General features: G+C 61.2%; 2 protein-coding genes across 4 annotated transcripts in view; one reads left to right on the top strand and one right to left on the bottom strand.

Moving 5' to 3' along the window:
- The window catches only part of MACROD1 (MACRO domain containing 1), a 155,094-nt gene extending 145,879 nt beyond the window's left edge, over positions 1-9,215 (top strand). The window contains exons 5-11 of one of the 2 annotated variants that reach the window (XM_027532570.1): positions 7,085-7,201; positions 7,880-8,001; positions 8,109-8,139; positions 8,282-8,355; positions 8,727-8,808; positions 8,899-8,927; positions 9,081-9,215. In XM_027532570.1, the coding sequence (XP_027388371.1) occupies positions 7,085-7,201; positions 7,880-8,001; positions 8,109-8,139; positions 8,282-8,355; positions 8,727-8,808; positions 8,899-8,903 (431 nt within the window). In that variant the 3' untranslated portion in view covers positions 8,904-8,927; positions 9,081-9,215. The remainder of the gene's footprint in view (positions 1-7,084; positions 7,202-7,879; positions 8,002-8,108; positions 8,140-8,281; positions 8,356-8,726; positions 8,809-8,898; positions 8,928-9,080) is intronic. The other variant, XM_027532569.1, reaches the window with a different exon arrangement.
- A 127-nt stretch (positions 9,216-9,342) lies between these two features.
- On the bottom strand, positions 9,343-17,514 carry OTUB1 (OTU deubiquitinase, ubiquitin aldehyde binding 1). Of its 2 annotated transcripts, none has more exons than XM_027532571.1 (7): positions 17,409-17,514; positions 15,547-15,608; positions 15,222-15,320; positions 11,118-11,236; positions 10,894-10,978; positions 10,587-10,781; positions 9,343-10,436 (listed from the first exon to the last, which is right to left on the bottom strand). In XM_027532571.1, exons 1-7 carry the CDS (start codon positions 17,464-17,466, stop codon positions 10,239-10,241), a joined length of 816 nt encoding a protein of 271 aa, XP_027388372.1. In that variant the 5' UTR covers positions 17,467-17,514; the 3' UTR covers positions 9,343-10,238. The 2 variants fall into 2 exon arrangements, with proteins under 2 accessions (XP_027388372.1, XP_027388373.1); XM_027532572.1 differs by lacking the exon at positions 9,343-10,436 and adding an exon at positions 10,446-10,512.
- Between the last annotated feature and the right edge of the window lie 1,493 nt (positions 17,515-19,007).

Here is a 19,007-nt window from a genome sequence, read left to right on the forward strand (position 1 = left end):
GCCCTCTGCCTGGACCCCTCCTCCCCCGACTTCCCCCCAAAGCTTATCACCCAGGGCTCTGCTCAGATGCCACCTCCTTGGAGGCACCTTCCCAACCTGAAACCAACCTGAAAGCCACCCCCACCCGGCTCCCTTGCCGCTCTGGAGTCTTTCCTTTAGCTGTTTCCCGGGGATGGTGATGTGAGAGCTTCGCCTCCTTTGCGCTGGGCATGGTGGGCCCACCTCCCCCTGTCCAATACACCAGAGGTGGGGGGTGCAGCATGCAGAGGCCGGCTGTCATCTAAGGTGGAGGCTGGAGGGAGCCCCAGCCCTGCTCGGCATTGATGACTTTATTTCATGGACTCCTGGGAGCCACGGGAGGTTTTTGTGAGCAGGAGGGGGACACGGTCTCCCCAGGTACAGGCCCCAGTTGAGAAGCAGGACTGAGGTGCTATCAGCGCTCCCCGCATGGATGCTGGGCCTGGCTGAGCTCTCCACGCAGGCTCTCGCGTACCCGTCACAGCATCCTGGGACGTGCGCACCCTTAGCATCTCCATTTTGCAGATGAGAAAACTGAGGCACCAAGTCCCTTGAGCTGAACCACGTTCCCCACCTCCATCCCTCGGCCCACCCTCCCTGGGGGGCGGAGAGAATGGTGGAGCCCGTGCCCCGCCCCGTGGGCAAGATGCTGCCAAGCCCCTGCCTGCAGCTGCCACGGGGATTTTTAATAACGGGAGTGATTTTTGCATGATGAATGAGGCGCTGCCGTTGTGTACATAATGAAGCCCTAATGTTTTCAAATCCCCATTTAAGGAGCTGATCTCACCCCATAATGAATTTCAGATCACATCGCCGAGCTGTCATCCATCCGTCTTCTCCCGGGGGTACCCACCCACCTTGGCATCTCGAGGGTGGGGCCTGGCAAGGGTGGGCTCTGCTTCCCCCCACAGTGGGCTGAGCCCAAGTCCAGCACCGAGCCGGGGCTGGGACGCATCTGTTGACTGAATGAGTGACCGGGAAGATGTGGGCAGAAGCCGAGGCAGTTTTGGCAACGGGGATCACGTGAGGTCGAGACTCCCAAGTCTCAGCTTATGAGGAAAATGGGGGCCAGAGAGGAAGAGAGTAGGGAGGGCTGGAGAGAAGGGGGCCCGGGGCCGCAGGCTGAGTCACTTGGCCAGACCTTATGGCTGGGCCTGCGCTCTGCAGGTCAGGGCCCTGGAGGTGCAAAGACTCAGGCTTCTGGCTCCTTTCAGCCCAGGCGGTGGGCGTCCGTGCAGGGGGCTGGGATGGGCTACACCTGCCTGGTCAGAGTGGGCGGGATCTACAAGGTGAGCCGTCTAAATGGGAAGTGATGGAGAGGGCCCACCCCCAGGTGCCTTCCGGGGCTTGAGAGGTACACCCCTCTCCTGGCCCCTCGGGCCTCAAGCTCACTCCTCTGCCTCCGCAGCCCTCTCCCTGCTAGGGCTTTCTGGGTGACATCTCCACTGGCAATGTATCCTGTCCCTTGGGCGAAGGGGCCCCAAGAGCATTTGGGACAAAGGCATCTTTTGCCTACGGAGTCTGCGGCTGTGCCTCGGTCTACCCTTCTGTAAAATGGGACGACACGTGATAGCACGCAGGGCACTTTGGTACCGTCTCGCACTGAACCCTCAAGCCAAATGCAGTGGGAGGTGCTGTTGCCTTGTACAGGTGAAGCTGAGGCAGAGGTGAAATGACCGGCAGAGGGGTGGGAGAGCTGGGGGAGGATGCCTTGGGTCTCACGGGGCCAGGTCTGCTCCTGAGCCGCACAGCCCCAGTGAGCTCATCTCAGAGGCTCTGACACTCGGCACCTGGGGGGACACCTGGGACCCACAGGAGCCCCGGGCAGGCAGGGCGGGGCGGAGGGCTGCCCAGACAGGACCTCACCACCCACACCTGCTGGGAGCGGCTCCGCCCCTGTGAGCCTTCATCCCTGCTGGGGAGAGGTGGGGGCCAGGGCAGCGCTCGGAGCATCTGCTATCCTGTAACTGAGACCTCAGACACATCACTAAATCATCCTGGCCCTGAGTCTCCCCTCCTCTGGCCACCTCACCACAAATCTCAGACCTCCCCCCAAATTTTCTGAGGCTCGAAGAGGTTAAATGACTGGCCCAAAGCTGCCAGCAAGCTTGTGGGCAAGATTTGTGGGAAGAGAAATGCCAGAAAGAGGCGAGCAGGGGGCCAGACCCACAGAACGTGGAGGGGGGTGGAGAAGAAGGGGGGAAACGGAGGGGCAGGCCCAGGGCTAGCCAGGGTCCCCTGCCCTCTGTCGGGGCAGAGCTGCCCTCCTCTCCCCCAGGCCACAGCCCTCCTTGTGTTCCTGTAAATAATTAATTAGCCCCTGCTTGCTTGTTTGTTTAGAATGAGAAATGCTCCCCCACTGAGATACATTTATTGCTGAATAAATTTAAATATCTAATCTTCCCTTCATGAATATTACAGCACCCTAAATAGCGGCCAACATATCCTAAGCGCCTTGGCAAATGGCCCCCATGGGAGCCTGCCTGCTTCGCCGCTGCTGGCTCCGTGGCCTGGCTCCAGCCCCTGCTCTCTTTGGACGCCCTACCTGCACCGGCCTTGCTAGGAAGGCGCTGAGTCTGAGCTGATGCTCCCGAAGGCTGAGAACAGGGCTGTGGAGGCCGCACTGATGGCAGGAAGCTGGGGTGGGCTTCCAGGCAGGGGGGGCAGGGCTTCTCTGGGGGACGTACCTGGACCTGGGTGGAGAGTCAGGGCTGGAACAGAAAAGGGACAGACGGGGCCCGCGGACAGCAGCGTCTGAGGAGGTGGGGAAGGAGGCAGAAGAGATCGGGGAGGCAGGAGGATGAGGAGAGCAGGTCTGCAAGGCTGCCCTGCTGGGCTGGATGCAGACAGCCAGCGGTCAGCCTGTGGGTGCAGCTGAACGGTCTGCAAGGGGAGAGCCCTCAGACCGCCCAGCAACCAGAGGTCCCCTGAGCAGCCCCTCTGTTGGGAGGGGGATGGGCAGAGGTGGGGAGGGGCCAGGAGCCAGGCTGCTGGGGGCCGGTGGAGGGGACAGCAGCCGCAGGCAGGACACCTTCCTGAAGTGTTTGAGTGAGGAGGGCACACAGCAGCCAGCCAGCGTGGAAGGGCGGCTCGGGGTAGGAACATTGAGGTCAGGTCCTGCCATGGTTCTTGAGGAGGTAGAGCTGACCAGCTGTGTGACCTTGGGCAAGTCTCTCACCCTCTCCGCGCCTCAATGTCTTCTTTGCTAAAGCAAGAAAAGCAATAGCACAGCCAGGCTGCGAGGATCAAATATGACGGTGGATGTATACGGCTCAGCGCCTTGCTCACTAAGAGGCTGAAATTAAGGAGCCGTGTCTGGGAGCTGGGGCTTCCCTGGTGGCTCCGTGGTAAAGAGTCTGCCTGTCAATGCAGGAAATGCGGGTCTGATCCCTGGTTAGGGAAGATCCCCTGGAGGAGGAGATAGTAACCACTCCAGTCTTCTTGCCTGGAAATTCCCAAGGACAGAGGAGCCTGGTGGGCCATAGTCCATGGGGTCATGAAAGAGTCAGACACGACTTAGTGACTAAAGAAAAACAGCGATAAAAATCTGGGCGCTTAAACTGGAGGAGCAAGGAGGAGGCTGCAGAGGGAGGCGGTGCAGGCCTCAGGGCCATCTCCTCTCAGGGGAAGGGCTCCGCCCCGGCTGGTGGAGAGGCATCCGAGGGAGGCCCTATCGCCCACGTGGGCTCAGGCTCCGCAGCAGAGACCCCGGGTTTTCCGCTGTCTTGAAGCGGGGCGGGGTCAAGTAGGAGGTTTGGGGGAATATGGCTGAGGGCGCCAGGAAGGGTTCTGAGGGTCAGTTGGTATGACCTGGGGACATCACCCTACCAGGCAGGCCCGAGGCCCAGTTGCCCCACTGTCCTAATGACAGCCAACAATAGTCAGGTGGGGAGTGGGGGGGAAGGGATGGGACCCCCGGGAGCCTCCTGCTTCCGGTCTCCAGGGCTCAGCTTAGCCCTACCTAAGAGGCAGGGCAGGGCCTGGGGGTCGGAGCCAGGGGAGGCACGGGTCATGGTGGGAAGCGTGGGAAGGGGCAGTCCTTTGGCCTGTAGCTAAGGCCAGTGGGGCTGGGGGCCTCCTCAGGGACGGGAGAGCCACAGGCCTGCCGTGTGGTTGGGGAAGGGGGACAGGAGGGGGCCAGGCTGGCTCTGGTTTGGGGGGACGGTGGGCAAGGGGGGAACCTCGAGCCTGACCCTCATCTCTGCTCTGGGTGAATGGCTTGCTGGGCGCTGTCACGGGAGTCATATGGCCCCGGCCCTATGGATGCTGCAGGGGGTGGGGGGACTCCAGTCCAAGGGCTCTGCCGGCGCCAGTTCCTCCCGCCTCCTCCCACCTCATGCCCCCAGGTCAGCCCTAAAGGCCTGGCTGCAGGCCTGTCCACTTCTGCAGGAAACATTAAGTCCCTGAAACAGATCTCACTGAGCTCCACTTCCGCACGGCCCCCCACTGCGGGCCAAGGTCGCCAGCAGGGTGGACAGCACTGGGAGATGGCAGGCAAGCTGCTGCCAAGTGGATGAGACCACTGGGGCAGGGCCAGGAGGTCCCTGCGCTCACCCCATGCCCTGGACGCCGCCTCCCACCACACTCCCGGGGCACACGGGTCGGGCACAGGCCCACACAGTCTCAGTAATAGCCAATACTTGAGTTGCCAGGCACTGGCTTAAGCACATTACAGGAATTAATTTAATCCTGTCAATATTCCTATGAAGTGGGTAGTCATATTATCCCATTTTACAGATGGGGCAGTTGAGGTCCAGGGAGGTTAAGTGCCCTGGATCACACATCCGTGACTGGCAGAGCTGGTATTTGAACCCAGGTTGCCCAGCTCCACAGCCCCCGCTGTTGCACATGGCGCTGGGTGGCTCCGTGGTACCCCCCGCACCCAGAACAGACACACCGCAAATAGAGGACGTACACCCACTGTGCCACACCGCCCACTCTCCGCCCCTCCCATTGGCTGCAGCTGCCCTCAGCCCTGCACATCAGAGGGGGTGGCAGGGGACCCAGTCCCAGATTCCCTCCCGGGGATTCCCCAGTTCCTCTATCCATCACCCCGGCCCCCACTCCTAGGATGCTCGGGAAATCACCTGGTACCATCTCCGGGTGAAGTCTCAGAATTAGGCTTAATTGGGCTCACAGGCACCAAAGAAAACAGAAGCCAAGGGCCTGGGCCAGCTGCGGCCCTGGTCTTGAGCGCAGATTGAGGGTGGGGCTGTAATGAAGCAACTAGGCCTTCAGTTTGCGGTCTGTGAAATGGGGAAACGGTAGTATTTCCTGCTGCAGAGCACTGAGCTCAGTGTCCAAGAAGCCCCTGGCACAGGCCTCGGAGCAGTTGGAGCTGGGGACCTGCCAGAGGAGGGTGATATTCTCCCGGGGAATGGGGGCGGGGAGGGGGCCCGGGGTGGGGGTGAGGGGCGTGGTGGGGGAAGTGGTCACTGCCCCAATCTTTCTGATGAGGCAGAGGAAGCTCTGGGAAAGGGGAAAGGGCTTGCCAAGGTGCCGCAGCCAATGAGGGGCGAGTCTGAATTTGACTCTTCGCGAGGCTGACCCCGCCTCTCCCTCGGAGCCTCAGCAGCCTGGAGAGGTCAGGGAGAAGAAGCGTCTCTTCCACGCCTCCTGCCGCGCCCACGACGACTTGTTTATCTGGGTCCGGGTCCCCAGGGTCGCTGGTGAGGCCCTAGAGCCGCCCTCGGATAAACAAGCCCAGGCCCGGCCCCAATTAAGCCGGATGCACTAACGAGGCGACTCGTTAATGAGCTTGGGTGCGCGCCCAGAGACACCTGCGCGGCGCAGACCACCCTCCCGCGTGGCGCAGGAAGGAGCTGGAAGACCTAGCTCAAGGCCCCCGTCGGATCGGCCTCTTGTATCTAGGTGGCCTCAGTGTCCGCGTCTGTAATGTGTCTTGAGTGAGTGAATGAGTGAAGTCGCTCAGTCGTGTCCGACTCTGCGACCCTATGGACGGTGGCTACCAGGCTTCTCCGTCCATAGGATTTTCCAGGCAAGAGTAACAGAGTGGGTTGCCATTACCTTCTCCAGGGCATCTTCCCAACCTAGGGATCGAACCCAGGTCTCCCGCATTCGCAGGCAGATGCTTTACCCTCTGAGCCACCGTCTTAAGAATTTGTAAATGGCAACCCACTCCAGCAGTCTTCCCTGATAGCTCAGCTGGTAAAGAATCCACCTGCAATGCAGGAGACCCCGGTTGGATTCCTGGGTCGGGAAGATGCCCTGGAGAAGGGATAGGCTACCCACCCCGGTATTCTTGGACTTCCCTTGTGGCTCAGCTGGTGAAGAATCGCCCGCAATGAGGGAGACCTGGGTTCGATCCCTGGGTCGGGAAGATGCCCTGGAGAAGGGAAAGGCTACCCATCCCAGTGTTCTGGCCTGGACTGCATAGTCCATGGGGTCGCAAAGAGTCAGACACGACTGAGCGACTTTCACTTTCCAGTCTTCTTGCCTGGAGAATCCCATGGACAGAGGAGCCTGGCGGGCTACAGTCCATGGGGTCACAAGAGTCAGACATGTAAAGCGGGTCCGAGAGGGCCCCGCCTTCGGAGGTCGGCGTTCGGATCCCAGGCTCCTCCCGCGAAGGTGGCGACTGGCAGCGGGCCCCGCGGCCGGGAGGGCGGATTTTCCCCCTTGTCTGGCTCTGGCTGCGGATCCTGTCGCTCGGACCCGCCTCCCGAGTCCCGGCGCCGCCTCTGACCGGGGAGACCCCGGCCCCGCCTGCGCCCCTGCCGCGCGCCCAGGAAAGAGCAGGGCGGACGGGTCGCGCCCCCTGCCGGCAGGTCTGCGCCGGCTCCCGCCGCGGTCCGCTCTGGCCGCCGTCTACGCCTCAGTTTTCCCAGCTGTGAAACAAGTGTGGGACCGGGGGGTGCGGGAAGAGGGTGGAGGGGTGAGGGAGCGTCTGGAGGCCGCGGGAGAGTGAGCCCAGGGCCTCGGGGCCGGGTGAGTCCCGGCACAGCCCAGGGATTGGAGTCTTCTTTCCGTGGGCTTCGGCCTTCTCTGTAAAACGGACTCAGCGGGTAGCTGGGAGCTCCGCCACTCACTGCCCGGTTCCCTGCAGTGGACGGCTGCATCCACCGGGCCGCCGGACCGCTGCTCACCGACGAGTGCCGGACCCTGCAGAACTGCGAGACTGGCAAGGCCAAGATCACCTGTGGCTATCGGCTGCCGGCCAAGTGTGAGTCCCCGACACCCCCAGCCCGTGGGGCGCAGACAGGACGCCTTGCGTAATTAGTGTAACTCGGGATTAGGGGTGTACCCCCGACAGAATTGCTGGAGGCCTCCTCCGGGGGCACTTAAGTGCCAGGACCTGGCCCCTCCTCGCAGATCCCAGGAAGCAGGTGTGTGGAGGGCATGCGCAGAGGCTGGGAGCGGCAAGGACTAAGTGAGGGGAATAGCTAAGGAGGCAACAACCTCCAATTCTTTCAGCCGGGTCCAGACAGATGTGGGGTGGGGGGCCTGCGTAGGCTGGCCTATCTGTACAGGTGTGAATTATGGGTGGGGTCCCTACCCGGGGAAGATCAGAATTTGGGGAGGAGGGTGCTTGTTTCCTGTCCCTTCCAGGGCCCAGGGGCTTCCCTGGTGGCTCAGTTGGTAAAAAATGCGCCGGCAATGAGGGAGATCTGGGTTCGATCCCTGGGTTGGGAAGATCCCCTGGAGAAGGAAATGGCAACCCACCCCAGTCTTCTTGCCGGGAGAATCCCATGCACAGAGGAGCCTGGCGGGCTACAGTCCATGGGGTCACAGAGTCGGACACGACTTGGCGACTAAACCACCACCGGGGCCCAGGCCGGCAGGAGGGAAAGCCAAAGACCGCCAGGAGCTCTGACCGGTCTGACCTCACCCCCTCCCACAGATGTCATCCACACGGTGGGACCCATCGCCCACGGAGAGCCGAGTGCCAGCCAGGCTGCCGAGCTCCGCAGCTGCTACCTGAGCAGCCTCGACCTGCTGCTGGAGCACCGGCTCCGCTCGGCGGTGAGGGGCGGGGAGGCGGGAGGGGGCGGGGCGGGGGGCGGCCTAGCGGGAGGCGGAGCGAAGAGTGACGCTGTCCCCAGCCCCTTCTCACTACCCCTCATCCCTAGGCGTTCCCCTGCATATCCACTGGAGTGTTCGGTGAGTGGGGTCTATAAGAGGAAGGGCGCAGATGGGCGGTGCGCGGGCCGGGACGCCAGGAGGGGCCGGGAGTGGGCGGGGCAGGGCGGAGCGGCGAGGGGCGGAGCTCGAGACTCACTGGGGCCCACGGTCCCGTCCTCAGGGTACCCCAATGAGGCGGCGGCCGAGGTAGTGCTGACCGCTTTGCGCGAGTGGCTAGAGCAGCACAAAGACAAGGTGAGGCCTGGGTCCAGCCGAAGGGAGGGGACGGAGGTGGGCGGCGGGGCGCATGTGACCAGCCCCACCCGTCATCGCCAAGGAGTGTGCAGAGTGCCCGCTCGGGGCCCTGGGCTCGCGCTTGCTCTCTGCGTCCTCTTTTACTCAGGGCGTTTTCCTCCCCTGCGGCCAGGGCACAGGGCACTTCGAGAAAGGGATAGCGGGGCGCACACCACGCCACGAGCCCCTTCTGTAGCCCGAGCTCTAAACCCAGGTTGAAGAGTGCCCCAAGGACAGGGCAGGGGAAACCCCACAGCAGCGAGGGTGGTGGTTAAGGCCCAGGAGCCGGGGAGCCGGCCGCTTCCGCCCAGGCTCAACAGGCCCTGATGCAGGTGGACCGGCTGATCATCTGCGTGTTCCTGGAGAAGGACGAGAACATCTACCGAGAACGCCTCCCCCACTACTTCCCGGTCGGTAGGTGCCTCCTGCCCCCACCGCACCCCCGCCAGCCCCTGTCCCGCTCCGTCCACCCAGGACAGGCTCTCACTGTCCTCTGCCTTCCAGCGTGATGCTGCCCACCCTGACCAGGACTGGTAAGCAGGGCCTGGCCCTTTGTGTGGCTGCCCACTAACCTCATGCCCACTAACACCTGCTCACCCCCACGCAGGGAAGGAAGCCAGGGAGGCAGCCTGGGAGGCCGGGGCAGTCCACGGGCCACTGCTCTGACCTCTCGTCTTTGCCTGCAGACTCCCCTGGGCCTGCCGGACCACGCTCCCAGCTCTAAGTCTCCGAAGCCTGCAGTGGGGCCTGGCGGGGCCACCCTATCCTTCCCCTACACCCTCCGCCCCGTCAGGAGCCTAATAAAGACCACTACTGCTGCAGCTCCGACTGTCCCAGCTCTGCTGGTGAGGGAGGGAGCCCAGGTGTGGACAGCTGCTTTGGCATCAAGGGGAGGGCAAGAGCTCTCGGTGAGCCAGGCAAGGGGAGGCACGAGGTTGACAGCAGAGGTGGGCAGCAGCACGTCACATTTATTGAGGGCCTGCCCCCAAGAAGCTCACAGCCTGGGGGCTGAGACCCCACAGGTGCCGGGGAGGGGGCAGGGGTGAGAGACGAGGTGAAGGCAGAAAGGAAGGCAGTGCAGACACCGTGGCCCAAGCAGTGGGGGTGCAAAGCAGGCATGAGCAGGGGGCCGAGGGGAGCAGAGCGGGGAGAACGGCGGCCTGGAGAGCCCCACTCGACCTGAGGCTAGACCTGGGGACAGGGGACCACGCACAGGCTGGGGGACTGCCCCTCCCCCGCCTGGCTGGCACCAGCTGGGGTGCCCTGGGGCACCCCCACGCCTCCCTCTGCCCTGAGCCAGGATGCAGCATCATGCGGTCCCTCTCCACCCAGGACTCCACCACGCAGAGCCCTGATAGAGGGCAGGTGGCTGGGGCTCCGGCCAGGACAGCAGGGTGGGGGCAGGGCCCAGGAGGGAGCAGCTAGAAGCTTCGGTGCTCCTGGGTCCCCAGGGAAAGCCCTGGCCAGCTAAACAGGGAAGGCATGGTGGCCTGAAGGGAAGGAAGCAGAACCCCAATAACCAGGAAGGGTCCCCGAGAGGCCCAGACCCCTCAAAACTGCTCCTGGCGGGGAGGTTTGGGGGTGGACAGGTGAAAGGCTGAGAGAAACCCACCTGAGGGGAAGGGGGCAGCCAGACACAGAGCAGCCAGGTGGGCAGCAGCCGAGCAGGGACACGCACACACGCGGCTCACCACCAGCGTCCCCTTTAATAAAACACGGGAGGTCGTGTGACAGGGAAGGGGTTGGGGGAGTGAAGTATGACCATTTACAACCACAAGAAAACCTCTGTCCATGTCTAGCGCCTGGCAGAGGGGCGGGCGGGCAGCGTGGCAGGCCAGGCGGCCCTACTTGTAGAGGATGTCGTAGTGTCCGGGCCGGTAGAGCAGGTAGACCTTGGGCTCGGAGCCCTCGGGGAAGACGTGGGGGTTGGTGGTGCCGCCCTCGCCGCGGTCCATGTACTCCACCTGGATGGAGACGCTGAGCGCCTGGGCCAGCGCGATGATGTGGATGTGGTCGCTCTCCTTGCACATGGGCTCCACCTCCTGCGGCACAGGGAGGCTCAGGGGGCGCTCAGCGCCCCCCCGCCACCCGGGCCCCCCCCAGGGAAGGCTCCACCTCCTGTGGCACAGGGCGGCTCAGGGGGCGCTCAGGGGAAAAGGGGCCCACAGCCGAGGGGCAGGGAGGGGCAGCACCTGCTGGCAGAACTCCTTGACGGTGCGCCCGCCCTCGATGAAGTGCTCAAAGAACTTGCTCTCGCGCTGCAGATAGCCTGAGGTGAGCAGCCGCAGGTAGACCACCAGGTAGTCCGAGGTGCTCTGGTCGTTAAAGGAGGCCAGCAGGTCAGCCACGGGGGTCCGCTTCTCCACCTGCTCGATCAGGTCCATGAACTGCGCCCGAGGGGGACAGAGGGCGAGACAAGGGGGGAGACGGGTCACCCCTGTCACCGCCAGGCTACCACCCGCCACCCTGGCCGACCCCGCGTGGGGCAGCTGGCCTCACCGTGTTGTGGAAATCCTCAATTGTGAACTCAGTGAAGCCCTGGGACACCAGGTCCTCTTTGCTCTTGGCAGACACAGCCTTGAACCTGTGGACAGGCGGGAGACAGGGCGCCCCAGGCTCCTAGGCCGGCAGACCAGGCCCGGCAGGGCCCAGGCCATCACTGGGCCTCAGGGGGAACCGCACCCCCCAGCCACCAACGGAACCTCCCCGCCACGCCTCCTCACCGCTGCAATTCCTTGCTGTCGTCCAGCAACGCCTCCAAGTGGGAGAATCCGAAAGCGCGATAGAAACAGTTTCCATCAGGCCTGGTCTTGCGGATGTATGAGTACTTTTTGTGGAGGTCCTGCGGAGAGGCAGCCCCCACCCCACCCCGTGCTCATCAACATCTGGTGGAAAGAGGGCAGGCCCAGGAAATACCCCCAACAGAGGTCACACCACAACAGCCTCCTGCCGTCCTTGGCTGCTGACTCCGATAATGGGGGTCACTTAGCAAGCCGCTGCCGGGAGCCCCCGAGCCTCAGGAACATGAATTATAGACACATTGGTTACATCAGTCACCAAAGTGGTCAACAGCCGCTAGGCGTGCCATGCTGCTGGGCCTAAAGGTCTACTGTTTCATAAAACCAGGCAAGTGAATGGGTCCTTGACAGATGCAGCTTTTCCAGTGTATAGCCTTTCAAACCCTGAGAGCTCCAGGGCAAACAAGTTAGTGTACACGGCACAGTGCCGTGCTGGGGGCCCCCGTTGCACAGGCCTGGGGCGGGAAGCAGCCCCCTCACCTCTATCTAATCCCTGATGCAGTGCCGCGCTGGGGGCCCCCACTGCACAGGCCTGGGGCGGGAAGCAGCCCCCTCACCTCCATCTAATCCCTGCTCTGCCTGCTCCCAGGTACTGGTTCACTCTTTCCCAGTTTCCTCCCCAGCTCAATGGAGTTCCTCCTGTCTGTTCAATCTCTCCTCAGGAGTCGGGGGTCTGGCCCTTGGCACTGTCCGGCAACCAGGCCTCACTCCCCAGGCCTGAGCACCCTCTCCTTCTTCCTGACGCCTATTTCATGCCTTTTCCCCATATCTTAAGCCCCCAGCCAGTCATCCTCCCGATGACTGCTCCCTGAGGACTTCCACTAAGAAGCCGTCATCCCCATGGCACCCTGTCCCCTGCTTCCCAGGGCCTTGCTCTCCATCCCTGCAAAGTCCGAGGCTGCTCCCAGAGCCACGTTCCCTTGGACTCAGGACACGGTTCCTGAAGTCTGCCCTCCCCCGCCATCATCAGCTCCTCTTTCCCGACCAACTGGCCCCACTGCCTATAAACAAATGCTCTGCTCCCCACGAATTCCCTTGCAGCCACCTCCCCACCTCTCTGCTCTCCCACAGGGCAGCACTGCTCCTGAAGCTGCCTGTGCCACTGTCTCCGTTTCTTTTCTGCTGGGTACGCAAGCCCAGCCGGCTTCTACTCTAGCGAAGGTCACAGATGCCCTCCTAAGTCCGAAGGTCAAACCCACTCCCCCTAGACCGTTGCTGAGCAGCATCCCCCTGCACCCACAGGTGTGGTGCCTCGAACCCCCTTCTTCACTCCTCCCCTACCCTCTCCATGCCCTCCAACCTCAACGCTGCCCCTCCTCACTTACCCATGGAGGTCATGGCCGCCACCCAACCACACACCCTTCCTCAAGACCCGTGTGTCACTTGCCAGAAGATAGTCACGCCAGTGACCACCCACAGCCCCTGCTGCGTGAGCACAACCTGTTCAGGCCTGGGGCAGCCCTAGCGCTGGCTGTCTCCTGACCTCCTGGGATTTAAACGTAATTCTTCATCTGCCCACTTCTCCCCGCTCCACTCAACTGCCTGGGCTGCACAGCCTCTGAACCGCCCAGCCAACAGGCGGCTTCTGACCTCAGGGCCTTCCCTGCCTTGCCTCAGCTCCCCACCTTTTCGCCGCGGAGTCAAACCCTCCCAGCCAAGCAGACTCCGCCATCACTTCCCCCGCCACCCAGGGCAGACCCTGCCACTCTGCCCGCGTCAGTCTCTCCTCAGGCGGGCTGCGCCGCTGCCCCGTCCAACTCCATCTAGGGCCGGTTTCATCGCAAAAGCTTCCACACGGTCTCCCTGCCTGCACCTCACTCACTGCTCAGTCTCTCCCCACCGCGGCACCAGTGACCACAGACACCCAGTAAACACGCAGCTCCCTCCGAATCCCTTCTCGGCTCCAAGCCCTGTCTCCCATCCACTCTGCTCCCACCACGCTGGCCGCCTCCTGCTCCGCCCGGATGGCCACCCCGCCTTGCTCGCTGGCCTCTTTCAGTTCATCAGACACCACCCTAGGTAAACCTGCAAATCCCCACCCCCATCTCCTCGGGCAGCTTCACTCTTTGACTTTTGTCCACAGCACTCACCACCTCTGCCACACACGTGAGTTGCCTTAACGGCTGTCTTTCCACTCTGAACCGCCATGGTAACTTGGCAGCTGTAGTCATCACTATCTCTAGAGCCTAAAACTGCCTGGCCCCCAGGGTGTGCTCCTAAGTGTCAAAGTGGGACAAAATGCATACAAAGAGCCCAAATCCCTGCTGCGACCAGAACTGTTCTGAGCACTTACCCCGTGCCAGGCCCACTGTCCTTCCACGCGCACCCCCGGGGCCCACTTCACAGAGGAGCCACGGCACAGGAGCCCGGGCCCTGCTGTCTGCGCTTGGGCTCCTCCTAGGAGCTGACGCTTGAACATCTGCCGACTGACTCAGGGGAAGAACCTGAGAGGCGTGGCCTGTCCACTTTACTGGGGTGGCCCCGTGGGACAGGCAGGCCTTGTGCCCCGCCAGCCCACCACACGGAGAAGAGGAGGGACTCACCGCCTCCCAGGCACTGGGCTCCACACCTGACCACCGTCCTCTCCTGCAAGCCTCACGCCCACCCCACAAGACAGGCCTCTCCACGCAGAGCTGGCAGATCAACAGAGGCCCCAAGAAGGCCAGTGTTGCTGCCCAAGGTCACACAGGAGGAGGAAGCCAGGACTTCACATCAGGTCTGTCGGGCCCCAGAGCCCGGGCCTTCTTCTCTCCAGAGGCCTCCAGGGTAAACCGTGAGCACCCTGAGCAGGGGCAGAGGTGCCCACAGGCCACACGCAGCGGGCTCTGGCCTGCACATGTGCTGTCTGGCCCACTTTAAATGTCAATCAGCTGGCAACTGTCAGGAGTCTGGAGATTTTACAACAAAATCATTTCTGGCTGGTCTCGGAAGCACTAATGGAGTGACAGGCACGGATGCTCCCATTCACCCCATGAGGCTCCACCACCTGCTACTGGAGAGCCGGGCTGCGGTACCACTGTTCACCGCCTGACCTAGCCACCTCCAGTCACCTGGGTTACCTGCCTGGCCCCTCAAATGGCTAACCCCAAAGGCCAACCTTGCAGGTGGAAGAGTCTAAGCAGCTCTGATCTTTGGGGGAGAGGGGGGAGGAGTAGCATTTACTAAACCCTCAGGCTGTGCCCCGGAGAAGGCACTGGCACCCCACTCCAGTACTCTTGCCTGGAAAATCCCATGGGCGGAGGAGCCTGGTAGGCTGCAGTCCATGGGGTCACTAAGAGTCGAGCACGACTGAGCCACTTCACTTTCACTTTCATGCACTGGAGAAGGAAATGGCAACCCACTCCAGTGTTCCTGCCTGGAGAATCCCAGGGACAGCGGAGCCTGGTGGGCTGCTGTCTATGGGGTCGCACAGAGTCGGACACGACTGAAGCGACTTAGCAGCAGCAGCAGCAGGCTATGCCCAGGAGACACTGTATATACACACTCACTGTCACATTTCAGACCCCCAGCTCACAGAGAAGGAAGTGAGTGGTTAAGGGACTTACCTCAGTTTCTAAGGGAGGCACCAGGGCCTTACACGAAGATCCAGGGGCCCCTCTCCCCAGTGCTGCCTGCCTCTCCACGGAAGCAGGGGGCAAGACTGTGTCTCCGCCGGCACCCTCCCCCACTGGCCAGCCTCCGCCCGCCAGCACCCCCCCACCCGCCGTGAACACTGAGACCACAGGCTCCCCACAGCCGGCACCAGGCCCCCCAGGCATCATCTCCAGCAACCTCACAAGCACCCTTGCTTTCATCACCCTGATTTCACAGCTGAGGTCTCCACAGCTCTGAGACATCGAAGGAGCTGCTGAGGATACAGCTGCCATGTGGCAGCATCAGGATCTGAATCAAGGTCTTTTTGGTTCCAGACTCTGCCAACCTGTGAACCAGTGACCAGAGGGCTTCCCACCATCCGACCCTCTGAGGCCAGGCCCAGCCAAGCTCAGGTCTAAAGCGGCCAGGCTCCTGAGCCCTCGGCCAGGCTCCCACCTTGATCTTCTGTTGATAGATGTTGTCGTCCTCAGCATACTCTTTGTATAGGACAGAGAGCTCCAGCCGCTCCGAGACCAGTGGGTTCTGCACAGCAATCTGCGGGGTGGGGAAGCCATCACATTCTGACAGGCGAATGGAGTGACCCACACCTGTCAGCCCGAACATCTAGCTGAGAGTTGCCGGGCACAGGGGCCACACATCCCCCCATAAAGGCATCTAGTACCAGCTCAGCCTGGGGAGGGGGAGCTTCTGGAGGAGAGACAAACGGTAGGCCTCAGTCCAACCAATGTATCCCCAAAGGCCACTGGCCACAGCCACTCACCTCTTGCTGAATTCGGTCCTGCTGAGCCATGATGGCTTCATCATAAGCAAGACAGTTAACACCTGGAAGAAGGAAAGCCAAGGAGTACAAGTGGGCCCTGGCTCTCCGCACTCCAGGAAGCCGGGCCGAGGACAAGAACGGGCCAGGAGAGCAGACATGCAATCTGGAAGCATGCGTCATGCCCTGCTCCACCCCAACTGTGGGATCTTGGCAAAGTCCTTCCACTTCCCGGGCACGAGTTTTCTCATCTTTAAAGGGAGGAGGCCAGGGACTTCCCTGGAGGTCCAGTGGCTAAGGCTCCGAGCTCCCAATCCAAGGGGCCTGGGTTTAATCCCTGGTCTGGGAACTAGATCCCACATGCCATATCTGAGACCCGGCACAGCCAAGTAAGTATAAATAAATGGTGAAAAATAAAGTAAGCAGGCCAAGGTGACCGCCCCCCAGGGTACACTCTTCCAGCTTGAACAAGCCCTCTCCCCCTGCTCTGTAACATCACTTCCCAGCAGCCCGGAAGGCCCCTGAGCCAGGTCTCTTGAGGAAAGACAGATGAGGAAGCAGAGTATCTTCGGCTAGATGAGAGCTTTACTTTACTCAATCACACCATTCCTCCGCCTGCCATCCTGGGTATTCTTAATGGTGCCCATTTTACAAAGAAGAAAAATGCAGACAGGTGAAATCATCTGCCCCAAGTCACGAAGAGGGAGACCTGTGGTCAAACCCAGGTTTGTCTAAATTGCAAAGCCTGGGCTCTTCGCCACAATAACTCCTCTGGCACCTTACTGCACAGGCTCATGGTCAGCTGTGAACAGAGACAGATACCACCACCTTCCCCCCTTCACTGTGATGCTGTGAGGAGGTGGTATCTTAAGAGGTGTAGTTCAATACACATCACTGAGTTGGGCGGGTCCACCCTGTGGGCCCCATGCCAAGCAGCCACTGGTGAGGAGCCAGGAGACCTGAATCCTGGCTCTGGTTCTTTCTTAACTTACATGATCCTAAACAAGTCCCTTGGGGGGCGGGGGGCGGGTCTAGGTCCCCCAAAGCTCAGTTTTTTAGAAGGGGAGCTGTGTGCTGAATGACTTTTAAGGCCAATCCTTTTGATCTTGAGCAGCCCAGGGCCTCAGCTGGGCCTCCACCCACCCCCTACACTACACTGCAACTGGGCCATCCCTCCCAACCCTAGTGACCTCCTCAGTCCCCAGTTTCTAACTCAGGGGTGAAAAGAGGGTGGGTAGTTTTGAGAGGTCCAACTCTTCAGGGGTCTAAGGAAACTATGCCGAGACAGGAAGCAAGGGGCTGCGAGGCTAGGAGAGGGGGCTCTACCGGAAACGAAGGGCGCTGCCCTCAGGGGCACACACCTGCGGCCGCTCACAACCTCGGGCCGCCCGCAGCATCCCCAGCGGCCCGCCCAGTCCTTTGTGTTCCGCAGCCCGGCGTAATTCGACGCCCTCCCGGGCTCGGGCCGCTCTGGAGGAGGCGGACTAGACGGGGCCGAACTAGGCCCGGGCCTGAGTGCCAGGTCCGGGGCGGGAGAGCCGGGGACCCGGGAGCCGGACGCCTGGCGGGGAGGGGGCTGAGCCGGGGGGTCGAGGGGCGGAGCGGCCTAGGCCACGCCCCAGGAGCGCGCGACAGGGAAGAGTCGCGGGCTGGAGCCCGCCCCGCTTTCTCTCCCGCCGCCCGCCCGGCCAGGGGTCGCGGCGGCGGCTCCTTCCATTGTGAGGGGGAGGGGAGGCGGCGGAGGCGGGGGAAGGGGCCCTCCGCTCACTTCGCCGTCAGCCGCCCCAGCCCTGGTTTTCTCGGGAACCGGCCATCCGGCATCGCCCCCGCTAGCCCAGGCCGGGCGGCTCTCCCCTGGTCGGTACCTTCGGAGTCGCTGCCAAGCGGCTCCTGCTTCTGCTGCTGAGGTTCCTCCGCCGCCATCTTTAAACAGCGCCGCACTGCCGACCGCTTCCGGGTTACTAGTTGGCCTCCCCCCGGAAGACAGCGCCTCCTCGAGGCCCCTCCTTGGTAACGCCCCTAGCAACGGGATCCCCTCGGGCGTAGTCACCCGAGGGGCTCGCAGTCGCGTTCGGCAGCGGCCGAAGCCGGGGCAAGTGAAGGCGGTCCCCGTCCGCCCTCCTCCCGCACACTTGCTCGGCTCCATCTTCCCAGGCTCCCAATGTGCCGGTTGGTGATAAGAGCTTCCTGGGGCCACTTGAGTTTTCTTTTCATTAGAGTTTGAAACGCGGATTGTATTATTGAGATAAGCAGGAAAATGAAATTCAAATCACGGAAGACAATTCCCGCTGCGGGCTCCAGAATTCAAGACAGGTCAATGCAATGAGGGTCACCTAGCCGAGGAGACCGGGAATTCTGCTAATATCCGAGCTCTGGGAATTCACCGCCCCCCTCCACCGAGCCTCGGTTCCGAGCGGACTCTGGTGTCCTGCTTCTGACCTAGAGACCATGTTCCTTAGGGTCGACCTAACTTTGGACTCCCTGCCCTTGTGGTTATGAGAAAATCAGGATTTTTTAAGATAAAAGTTAAACCAATGAAAACCAGATTAGTGGTTCCCAAGGGTTGAGTAGGGGGCAGGAGGGAAGTGGATGTGGTTATAAAAATGAAACAGGAGCATCCTTGTGGAGATAGAAGTGTTCTTTATCTTGAATATATATGGAGATCCTGGAATATGCTGTACTGTAGCTTCAAACGCAAGATGTTACCAGTGGGGGGAAGTGGGTAAAGGATACACAGGATCTTTTTGTGTAATCTGTTAAAATCACCTGTGAATTATCTAAAAACTTAAAAAGTGTCAAGGCCTTGGATGCTGAAGATGCAGTTATTTAGAGAAGTCACCTTCAGGGGTACTTGTTTTTTGCCTTTCACTATGGAGGGCCTTTTCCGTGATATGACAGTGGTCTCTTAGCACTTGAGGAGGCCGTGTCTGAGCCCCAGTCAGATCCCTCCGTTCATGATAATACAGGTGCAGAATAGGATGAATATATTCATGAGCTACATCCAGTCCTGGGGCAGGGACAGTTGGTGCCTGGGCTCACCACACTGCCCACAGTGGCGCTCTCACAGCAACGCTACACATGCCAAGTCTGTGCCCCAGCAACATTGCAAATTACTATTTCCTAGGTCACCAATCCTTGTGTTTGCTTCCAGATTCAAGGAAGCAAAGGGGCTACCCATTTGGATCCCATTCCTACCAAACTGGGCTTCTCAGGTGACACTAGAGGGAAAGAACCCGCCTGAAATGCAGGAGATGCAGGAGGTGCAGGTCGATCCCTGGGTCGGGAAGATCCTCTGGAGGAGGAAATAGCAACCCACTCCAGTATCCTTGCCTGGAGAATCCCATGGACAGAGGAGCCTGGCAGGCTATCTATCGCCCATAGAGTCACAGTCAGGCGTGACTAAAGCCACTTAGCACACACACACCCAGTGCACCAAATGTTCATTCCTTTCCCCAATTTTGCCA

The sequence above is a fragment of the Bos indicus x Bos taurus genome, chromosome 29 (genome assembly GCF_003369695.1).
Source record: "Bos indicus x Bos taurus breed Angus x Brahman F1 hybrid chromosome 29, Bos_hybrid_MaternalHap_v2.0, whole genome shotgun sequence".
NCBI classification, from domain to species: Eukaryota; Metazoa; Chordata; class Mammalia; order Artiodactyla; family Bovidae; genus Bos; species Bos indicus x Bos taurus.

What these genes read in the sequence shown, in the direction of transcription:
- OTUB1 (XM_027532571.1), bottom strand. Translation starts at nt 17,466, where the DNA reads ATGGCGGCGGAGGAACCTCAGCAGCAGAAGCAGGAGCCGCTTGGCAGC. An exon ending in AGGACCGAATTCAGCAAGAG is followed by an intron (nt 15,321 to 15,546) that starts GTGAGTGGCTGT and finishes CCCACCCCGCAG; the next exon opens with ATTGCTGTGCAGAACCCACT. An exon ending in TCAAGGAGTTCTGCCAGCAG is followed by an intron (nt 10,437 to 10,586) that starts GTGCTGCCCCTC and finishes CCTGTGCCGCAG; the next exon opens with GAGGTGGAGCCCATGTGCAA.